The sequence below is a fragment of the Poecilia reticulata genome, linkage group LG14, assembly GCF_000633615.1.
Source record: "Poecilia reticulata strain Guanapo linkage group LG14, Guppy_female_1.0+MT, whole genome shotgun sequence".
Taxonomy (NCBI): Eukaryota; Metazoa; Chordata; class Actinopteri; order Cyprinodontiformes; family Poeciliidae; genus Poecilia; species Poecilia reticulata.
In genome coordinates, this window is record NC_024344.1 from 11,659,567 (window position 1) to 11,670,833 (window position 11,267).

General features: G+C 39.1%; 1 protein-coding gene across 1 annotated transcript; it reads left to right on the top strand.

Annotated features, from left to right (window-relative positions):
* The first annotated feature begins 530 nt into the window (after positions 1-530).
* nufip2 (nuclear FMR1 interacting protein 2) lies at positions 531-10,277 on the top strand. The gene is made up of 4 exons (XM_008427844.2): positions 531-998; positions 3,214-4,902; positions 6,804-6,836; positions 7,189-10,277. Exons 1-4 carry the CDS (start codon positions 851-853, stop codon positions 7,239-7,241), a joined length of 1,923 nt encoding a protein of 640 aa, XP_008426066.1. The 5' UTR covers positions 531-850; the 3' UTR covers positions 7,242-10,277.
* Positions 10,278-11,267: the final 990 nt, after the last annotated feature.

Sequence of the window (11,267 nt, forward strand, 5' to 3'; positions counted from 1 at the left end):
GTAAGCATGACACGTTTTTAAATAATATACCATAAGCTTTTTGAACATAATGAATTACATTCAAATTGTAGTCGTTTTCACATTTATTTATTTATAATTAAAAACATTTAAGATTTGTAATTAAAACATATTATGCTAGATATACATAACAATAGACGGGTTTCAATGAAATTGTCAGATTAAAATATTAATTTAACGACTAATTTGTTGAACTGTGGACTTCGTTTTTTTTTTTTTTTTAGCGTTTATTGTCTTAACAGATTCTTTTATTGTATCCAAATATTTTTGCAACACATTTTTTGTTTTGGTTTGGGTTTCTTAAAATAAATCCCCCCCACCCCCCATAATTTTGTATTTAAACAACATCTTATGAGATTATCGGTATCAATACGCTGCCTTTCCATTTTAGGAGAGGGGCTGTTCTCGACATGACCCTCCACCAAAGTGTGTCCACTGGCTGGAGACGTGGCAGCGCCTCGGGTCATATGATTTTTGGCTCTTACGCGAACCCCACCCCGATCCTTTTCCACACTGAAAAAGATTCCCAAATGTCTCTCGCTCTTTATTATAATGAATAACGACAACTTAAACATCTGCACAAAGAAAGTCTTGCAACGACAACAACAAAAATAATAATAATCCCATGCGATCATCTACATAAATTCTACACATGGATTTTTTTTAGGAGCTGTGACCATCCAAAACAGTGCCATTTTTAGCCATTTGCTGCTGACGTTTACAGAAGCTTCAAATAGCTTCCGTTTCACTCTGGTAGTGATTGGACTGTCCTGTGCCGTGCAGTGAGCTAACGCGCTGACTGTGGAGCACAAGCCCGACATTCTTCACTTCAATGGAGGAACAGCCCAAAGATCGGGCACAAGACAGGCAGCACCACCACAACGGAGAGGACCGGAGCTCCATCCAGCGCACGGCGTGTCTGAAACATGATCAGAGCCAGTTCCAGTGCCAGCATCAGGAAACGCAGGCGAAGAAAACAGGTTGGGCCATCCGGAAAAGTTGGCTAATGTCAGCGAGCCGACTAGCATTTGCTAACTAACGTGATTGAGGCTTAGGCTGCTAGCTAGCGGGTTGGCGTTAACAGGAATTACAAGAAAAGCTGTTAAGTAGCTCGACCGTCGGGTACATTCATACAAGAGCCCCGAAGTTGTGTTAGCAGGCTTGCTAGCTGACGTAGCGTGACAGTTGTTGCTSCTGCTGGTGGTTTTGACACATCGGGGATTGACCTTGTACACCGGTTTCACCACCCAGTTTTCTTTTCACTAATATAACCAGAGGGATTCATAAACTACCCCTCCTGGTCCGCTGTGTTCTCAATTCCCCGGCGGCCTTTCAAATGAGCCAAAGTTTGACGTGTTTGATTCCAGCATGTCCGCATCCAGCTTAGGAAACAACACCGGCTCCGCTGGAATTTTCTCTGCTGCCATTTCCTGTCGGCCATGTTAGAATATTAGCGCGAGCTAACGCCACACTTTCCCGGCTAGTTGGAGAACGGTGTAAAAGTGCGAGGCTTTCCCCCCCATCATTTGAAACTCTTTTACCTTATTCTTCTAGCAACTGTTTGGTGGAAATGACATGACGAGCAACTGTTGTGAGCTTACAGGTTGGTCGAAGTTAGCTAGCGTTAGCCGTCTGGCCTGACTGGGCCCTTTGCGTGTTGTTTGGTCAGCATGAAGCCACGCAGCTGAACAGATAGCATCGAAAATACAGTAGCTGACAGCTACTTTTACTTGCATATGTTTGCTAAAAAGCAAACAACTGCGTCTGGGGCCGGGTGGTTAGGCTATATACAGAATCCTATGKGTGCAATGCCAACAAACATCAGGGTGGAGAAACACTATGTAGTGGGAAGTCCCATGTTGACACAGCAGTTCTCTTGTATCCGAGCAATTCTAAGGCCCAGTCAAGGTTCACTGTGAATCTATATTTATATTTTAAATATAGTTATGGGGTTTACCTTCCTGCACTTGATCTTTAAGTGTATCAAATTTGAGACTTACATAATAGGCTACATACTATTTCAAATGTAAAAAAATGTTTATGGCTTTATATAATAAMTGTAAACCAAACCTTTTTGAAATCTGTTTCAGGTGTATCTCAATTATTGTTTTAGATCGTACTGCTGGATAAATATAGTTGTCWGTGAATATGAAAATGTTTAATGAAATGTTTAATCCTTAATTTATTTTCTGCCCTACAGATTTCATTTAGGTTGCTTTTACCATTGCATAAGCACATTAACATTTACTATTCTTTTGGYTCCACAAAAGAATGTGGATTTTATTCTTTTTATTTTAACACAAAATAAAACCATTTTGTGCTAAAAAAGTCAATGCATATCACGTGCTAAAACCACAAAGTACCAAATTATTTTTCCTTAGATTGAGGTGTTTTCGAAAATCATGGTGATGAATGTAGGAAAATGGCTCAAATCACTCTAAGTTTATATCATTTCAAAAATATTTTTTATATTCTTCTCAAGGTATGATTACTTTAGGGGAAAAACGTAAATTTTTTTAAAAACAGAAGGTAGCAACCTTCTTACTGCTGCCAGCATAATAAAKATTTTGATCATTTTAGTTACAACATATTAAGTTGTTTTTTATTTGTGTATAGATTTTGAGATTAATCATATGCAAATGTAGAATAAACACCTGCTAGTTTTGGTAGTCCTCAATCAACAACATATTCAGTGTGCTTGCTTTGACTCGGGTTACTCATCAACCTTTAAACCATCAGAATGGTGGGAGAAAAAATTCAATATTTTATTGATGTGCTATGATTTTTGTAAATATTTCTTGCTTAGTATTACACTATTTCCTTTTTTTTTTTTTTTTTTGTGGAGGACGTTCTGATCCATGTTGAACCATGCGGCCCTAATGAAAGTTGTCAAAATGGATACAGGTTGACACAAGGCAGGTGTAAAATGTGTGAATGACAACTCGCCTTTGCACCCCTAAAGAAAAAAATGGATCTAAATAGAGCTACACTTAAGATGTGTGAGGTTTTTTTTTTTTTTTTTTGCTGCTGTTTTTACTAATTCTTGAGATGGAGTCAAGAAAATGTGACTTTAATACTATTCTGTATTGGTATTGTAATGTTGTCTTCTAATACAAAAACAACCAAAACTAGAAAGGTAAAGAAGAAATGATCAGTGCCCCATTTCCGTTTAACTGACTTTGTTTTTCCTTGCAGGCAGTAAAAATGTAAACATCAGCGAYGAGGACGGGGAGAAAAATCCACACCTGCCCTACACTGTTGGTATGTCCCATTCCTCCAGCAGCAATGGTAATAGACACATRAGTAACCCAAATGTGAAGCAGAAAGGGCCGCAGAAGCACTACACCTCTGTTCAGAAAGTGAGCAGCAAATTCTCTGAGCATAAGAAGAATATGGACTTAAAAATTGACAAGGAGAAGGCGCTGGAATTGAGTCATTATGAGATTCAGCCTTCAGACAGGAAAGACTCTGCTTTGCTTCAGAACGGGCTTGTGAATTGTGGCCTCATCACTAACGGCTATTCCAGTAAGGACAATGACGGAAGCGGCTCCGAAGGAGGATACACCACCCCGAAGAAACGAAAGAGCAGATGCGGCAACACCAAGAGTGCCGATAATGTGACGAAAGACAAAGAGAGAGACATGCAGCCCCGCAACACTACGCAGGAGCCGGGGGCCTCGAGTGTCGAGACGCCCGAGAAAGGAGCAGCGTCCAGACTCGACGGCTTCCGGTCCGGCTACAAAGCAGAAGCTCAGATGACGGCTAAACGGGCCGTCGCGTCAGAGACTTCAGTCGCCGAAGCTCAGAGGAAAACCTCTGAAGGTAAAGCAGCTGGCACGTTTGGTAAGAAAGCGGAGGAAAAGCACAAGGGCAAGCTTTCCTCACCTTCAAAAGAGGACTCGTGGACTTTGTTCAAGCCCCCTCCTGTATTTCCTGTGGACAATAGCAGTGCTAAAATAGTTCCCAAGATCAGTTATGCAAGCAAAGTAAAAGAGAACCTCAATAAAGTAGCTCAAGGCGGAGGAGAGGCAGCGCCTCCCCCTGTGAGACTGTCCCAGGTCCCCATGTCTGCTATGAAAACTATCACCTCTGCTAGCTTTACTAACGGTCCTGTTCCTGGGAACGGGAACGGCTGCCCGTCCATGGGCACCTTCTTTGCTCCTGCTGCTAGTTGTGTTCAATCAGCCCCGTCTGTCCCAAGTGGCGAGAATGTAGCATCTTCTTTGGAAAGTAGCTGTAGCTCTACGACGAGTCCCGTAGACGGCGAGGCGAGTGAGCTCAGAAAGTGTACTGTTTTAATCTACCCTTTAAATATGCAACCCGTGCTCCCGAGCGCTCGTCACCTCGACCCACCGGCTGCTCAGACAAATCAGAAAGCCCTGGGGGACATCTTCCAGAACCAGTGGGGGCTCTCCTTCATCAACGAGCCCAACCCGGCCCTCGACGGAGGGAACGGGTTTGTGCCTGCCGAGGACCAGACTTCTGTGACTTCTCACAACGGGAGTCAGGCTGTCCCAGCCAAGGTTGCCCAGCCCCTCTTTGACATTAGCCCATTTCTAGAAGCCGAAGCTTTTTCTCAAGAAGCGGAGAAAAGGACTTGTGCCCCCTGCCAAGTATCCAGTGTTTGCTCTCCTGCTAGCACGGCGAGCGAGGAGGAGACCAAGCTGCAGCCAAGTGTCCAGGAAAAGACGAAAGTGGAGCTGAAGGGAGTGGGTTCTTCTCTGCTGGCCCCCAGTAAAGACAACGGTGCTAAGCCTGCAGTGGGCCAGCAGACCACTGTGCTGTTCGGTTCCTCTAAAGAACAGATCCACCCAAAAGACGTTGGCAGGAGGTCCAGCTGGGGTTCCTTTGACCTTAAAGCTGCCGTCACCTATCACACTAAAGGTAACTTTCACTCTCTGCTCWGGTCAGACATGCGTTTCATCTAGGGCTGGGTGATATCGACTTAAACTTTTATCGCAATATTTTGTKGTAGTATTGTGATAAACTTATACTAGAAGAAAAAAACTTTMCTATCCTTTTTAGGTKACTGTATGGCTGTGATTGCATGGCACAGTATTTGTAGCCGTACAAACACTGTTCATGAAAAATATTTCTATTTACAAGCTTCTTCAAGATGCTACTTGGTTAAATAAGTTCAATTTATATCGCTAAGCTGCACGCAGTGACTACATTTAATTAGATTTTTSAATTTGCAGATATTTCAGTAACAGAATTTTCATCAATTCTGTTATTGACGAAAATRGTAAATATAACATTTCCCATGATACTGTCAGTTTTGTTATTTATCATCAATAACTGAAATTTATTGCAACAACGATAAACCAAATTCTTATAAGAAATGTATCATGATAAATATGTCCTCCCATAGTTTCACCCCATAGCTGTAAAGTGAGTCTTCATTTCATTACTTTTTTTTTTTGCAATCAAATGTTATTTTAGTTGTTTTACATCTACAACAACATGTACAATACAGTATAGTTAGAATGGGTGGAATAAGACATAGAAAAAGTAGTGTGACCCCACTACCCAGTTCATTTGATGACTCTTAAAAAGTCTCTAAGAATTTTAAGATGATCATGGTTTCTGTATGGAGAACTMAGAAATGTGGTCAGTTTCTGTGAAACTGCAAATCTTGATAAAGAGAAGTTACTTTGGAAACTACCTTATTGTGCTCAAAGATTTATTAGGATCTCTTAGAATGCACTTGGAAAGAGAAGTCTGTAAATGTATCTTATATTTTGAAAGTGTTTTGATGYATGTCAAATTAATGGTAGTTTTTGAAAATATTTTTAACTAGATATTAAACATGCTTTTCATTAAGCTCACACTTCTGTGTTAACATTTATTTTTTTCATTGGACTAATTTAATATTCAGATTAGAAATGTTATGTTTTCATTAGCTATTAAAAAAATCTGCATAATTATCAGAACGAAAGGCTTGAGAATATCTATTTAATATACAGATATGTATTTAATATATTTAATCTGTATGTCTCAGTGAATTGAGTTACTGAAATCTTTTCAATTACTTTCTAATTCATTGAAAGGATCTGCACTTGTATTAAAAAAACGGATTTAGTGAAGGTCTGACCTGCAGATTAATTCCCATATAAGTTTTTTTTCCTCCCTAAAATATTATTTCAAAGTAAGTTGAACCTTCTTATGAGATTGTAAAATGCTCTTACCATTAAATCATTCTGTTATCGAGAYGTTGTTGGAGCTGTGAGAATCGTTTGTTGTATATGTAGGATGTTTCTCTGTGAGAGGGAGGCGTTGGTGTTGCACAGCTCCGCAGCTAAACAGGATTTGACCAATGTTTCAAAGCAACGACAAAATGATTTATTTTTAACTCTTTATCTTCTKATTAGYTRTCACCATGGCTMCCATCACTTTCCAGAGAATGGTGACTTTTACCTTTTTGAATATGTAACTTGAAGATTACCAACGTTTTGTAATCCAGTCTGTCCCATAATGCACAAAATTGGACTCTTACTTTTTAAATATTTTTAATGATTTAAAAAAAAAAAATTACAAACGAATCAAATAATGTAATTTTGCTTCAACACGTTCAGTTTTAACTTTCTRCTGTTTGCCAACCGGAATGAACAGCTCACATGGATAAGAGCTTCTTAATGGGTATTTTGGTTTTCATCAAAACCTTCCACACCAAGAGTGTCGTCATAACGACCATACATGTGATTGTACTGTTTCATCGCTTGGCTTTTATATTTATAGAAAACTTTTTGGGGCTATGAACTGATGTTCCTTTTCTCCTTGAACAGAAATGGAATCCATTTTCAACTTGCAAAAACAAGGTAAGGGAACCATTATTCTACCCTCACTTGTTTTTTTKKTTTTTTTTATTGCTACAAAAAACACTTGAGTGGATGAGTAGCTGTATACTCATCCAGATGGTGATCTGACTTGCTATATCTCAACAGTAATCCTAATCAAAACCCCTGTTGAAATGATGAGTGTAATCTATATCCTGCTGGTGAATGGCTCTGTAGTCGAGCCAGCTGGCAGCGCAGACTGTTACAACACCAAATGTTTTCGATGTTATTGGCAGTTTCAAAAACAATGATTGTAAAATGTATTTACATTACGATCATTTGTATGATTCTGTTGTTGTTGCGTTCCTGACTGTCTGCCTCTTCTCYGCTGTAGATCCAAAAAGAATAGTGTTTTATGATGAGACCAAGGACGGACCTGATCAGTGAGGTAGATCATCTCCAGTGCTTACTGTCTTCTCCTCTGGGTGCTGCAGTTATATACCTTGGAAAAAGTAAAAGAAAAAAACAACAAAAAAAACCCCACACACAAAAAAAAACAAATCCCGTCGGATAAAGTGACAACTGTGAAAACACTGATAGCTAAGCATGATTTTCCTTGGAAACTCGGGTTTATTGAAACTTTTTTTTTTTTTTTTTCCTTTGGGAGCGCACCAGACAAAACACACACACACACTCTGGATGGACGTTAAAAAGGAGTTGATCGGTGCCTCTCCAACACGATGAATGGACCTTAACGACTTCTAGCTGTGGTAGTCCTCGTCTCATGGCTTTTAAGGGATAATGTTCGGGAGTTCACCAAGGCAGGTGTCTCGGACCGCACCTCCTTAAGCCTTTATCCTGTCGAACTGTTGGGATGCCTCCGTCGGTTTCTTTCTTCACTCATTCAAATGAGTTCACTGTAGATACGTTGGACGTTCCACACACAGATCTACGCTTGAATTAGTGGTGAAGGAAAGGAGACGATTGTTAAAGAAATGCCTTCTGAGTTGTAGAGTAAAAGGTGTTTTGCAACCCTGTTAAGGCGGCAGTGGACGTTTGTGAGGCTCCATCTGGGATGGGAGAATCTTGTCTTAAAACTCTAGAGGAAAAAACTACTCGGAACCCTGAAATTTTCTATGTACCGCAGTTTTTATGCCGTTTCAGCTGACCTAACACAAGTATTATTTGCATCGCTGTTAGACCCCAGAGCTAAGGTACTGAAGTGCCAAATTTGAAGGAAAACCACGCCCCTTTACGACGTTTGTTCAGTTGGTGTGCTGAAAGGTTTTAACATCGGGTCTCCGTTAAACTGTTTCTGTTGAAGCCTTCACTACATTTCACTTTAGACGGTCATAAATTATCAAAAAGTTTCTTTAAATTCAAAATCATGCACACTTTTTTTTTTTCCAGAGTTTAGGAACAAACAAGTATTGCTTCTGATTGGCTGTTCTGTTTTATTCAGCTGCAACACTCAGGATATCTCTACAAACATTTTCTGTTCAGTTAAAGAAAAATTGTTTCATTTTACATTTGTTTTCCTAGCATGTTTTTTTCACTCAATGACTGTTTTTTTTGTTTAGTTTTTTTTTCATTTGCCCCCATGTTTACTGGTATACTTGAGTCCCTTTTCATTGCCACAGAAACACAATAACTCATTTATCGCAACCTCCATCTTAGGTCTCAAACTAACCGCTTTGTCAAAAAAAAAAAAAAAAAAAAAACGGAAACTGTGTCAGAACGTTCGAAGGAGGTCTTCAAAGTTTTCACAAGCCGGTGTGCAATACCTCCATTTAAAATGAGTTTTGTTGAGCTACAAAATCCTCAACTGAGATGCTTACGTAGCCTGCAGTTTAGTTTTTCAAATCTGTTTCGGTTGCATTTACTCTTTTGTTGCACATTTTGATTCTTCACTTGTAAGGTTTGACTACATCTGGTGATTCTAGGAGATGGATTTGGTCAGCTGGGACAGCTCCAGGAAAGGACGTCACAAAGGAGCTGAGAGTGGGGAAAGTGGGTGGGCTCGGTGGGGGGGTGGGTCCTCTTGTCTAGAAAATCTAATTTGGTTTATTAATCGTGAATTAATAGCACTTTATGTTAAATTACCTTTATCTTAACTAGAGAAAATTTATATGTAACACTAGAAATACTCCTTAAAAGAATGGCTCTGGGCTGTTACTTTTCAGAAAAAAAATAAATATATATATATATATATAGTTGCTAAATACAGAATTATTAAATATAACTCAGGTAGTGTTGATGAAGCCATGAGTATATTCAATGTTTTCTTTTTTTTTTTTGCCAATTGGCCCCCTGTCATGTAATGTTCTCATACTGGAAATGCTGAATTGGAGTCCTACTGCTGTCTCATACGATACTCTGAAAACACACCAAATAACTTACCTGTGACTAAGGATGTCAGTTTCACTTTGGGCTCATGTTGTGGGATTTTATCTGCTTAGAAAGCACATAGCATCTCCGCTCTGTTGTCTTTGGCTGTAACAGTAATCATCTGCTTGTTCATTTCCGCCTCCTGTGTTTTCTTCCTATCCTCCTAACAGGCCTGAGTGCTTCTTTCTACCGTTTCCTCAGCAGAATGTGGAATTTAGTGTACAAGTTGGATTCCCATTTTACTTCCATACACAGATTTAGTTTTTTTTTTTTCTTTCTTTTTTTCTCAGCCAGTTTTTTTTTTTTTTTTGTGCGGCGTCCGACGTCCATCTTGTCTGGGCCTGTATCAAAATGCAACACAGTCGTAAAAGGGTTTCCTGACGTCGTCATAGTGATTTATCAGAAAGTGCTCTCCAGTAGCAGCACTGCCCCTCTCCCACCTGTTGCTGCATACTGCTGGTCAATTAGTAGAAATCTGGGGCTTACACTCACAAGAAAGACGTATTTTGTTTTGTAGTTTGTTTTTTTGCAAATCTTTACGGTTGTAAAAAATAAAATAAATAAAAGTCAAATTTACCTTTTTAAACGGGTAGTTTTTAAATGAGAATAAATTTTTTTTTTTTTGTTTTTAAATTGAAGATATTCAATTTAGTGGATGGTTTCTGCCTAAATACCATGCCGTGATGTGAAGCTCATAGCGGCCCATACYTGATGCTGCTCTCCTACTGAGGACGACTGAATCTACTCTGACAAATAACCAAACAAAAAAAATTGCAATTGAACTGCGTTTAATCCGGTAGCATTACCTTGTGTTTTTGTTTWTTGTTGKKTTTTTTTTTATTATTTGTAACTCTCATCTTGCTACAGTTTAGTTTAATCTGACTGCACATAAATCCCTSGGCAAATTAACACAATCAGGTTGACKCTAAATGGTTCAGACTGAAGCTATTAAAAATTGTGCAGAGTTTTCTGGGCATAAATGTAGGTAAGCAGGGTGATGGAAAGTGTTTTTACTGTAGTACAATGAATTTACCCCTTTTTGTTTTTTATTCCTCTTCTCTCCCTCCCCTTGTTTTTTTTTTTTGTTTTGTTTTTTTTTGAAGAAGAAGAAGACTGCATTGGTTTGGGGGAAATCAGAGCTGCTGTTTCTAGCATTGTAGCCTGCTAACCAAAAAAAAAACAGGTTCTTACAATGGAGTAGATGGTTAATCAGTAATTATACAAAGGCGGGGTGGAGAGTGAGGGGTTGGGGTGGGGAATCCACTGCCGGCACGTTGAGATAGAAAAAACATAATCATGTGGAGTTTCTGTTTCCCTTCCCTCCCCCTCAGGATGTGCAATCACCTCTAGGATGCTGATGCAGGCTTCCAGGTTGAGTGGCTTGATGTTGGATGGTTGGTGTGTGTGAGCTGCAAGTTCTTCCTATTATATGCAAGTTTCTCTTATATGTATATAAAAAAAAAAGTCCTCCCTTCTTCCCCTGGGTGTATTTTGTTCAGGTGCCTGTGTGAGGGGAAGGTCTGGGGAGGGAGGAGGAAAAACTACAGCAATTTTGATTGTTTAAATTCTGCTTCCAGCATATATTTGTGCCATTTTTTTTTTTCCAAGTGCAACTTTTTGTTAGTTTTCTTCTGGCTAATATCTTTATTTCTCCAACATGGCCACAGCTGATTGAGCATTTATTCTTTTTTTTTTWTTTTTTTTTWAAATGTTTCGTTTCATGGCTTATGTTCAAATTTCTGCAACTTGAAGCCAAAATCACTGCGAATGGTGACAGATTGCTGTCTGCTGATGTGTACCAGATCTCTTGTCAAATTAATGTCTAAAGTAGCAAATGATTCATTTGGACTCATTTTAACAAGTTAATATTTTAACATGTTTTTGAAGATGTTTTTTTTTTTTTTTTTTTTCTCTTTTGAGTTGTAACCTGACTTACCCGTAGATGCACAGTTAGGATGAGACTAAAACGAGTAAATCAAACGGAATCGAGACATTTCATCTTTTTAGATTTTTTTAAATTTCTTTTTTCTTTCGAGGCTTATGTATCCCGTTCCTGCCCCCCTTCTAGCACCAATGTGAAAGCTG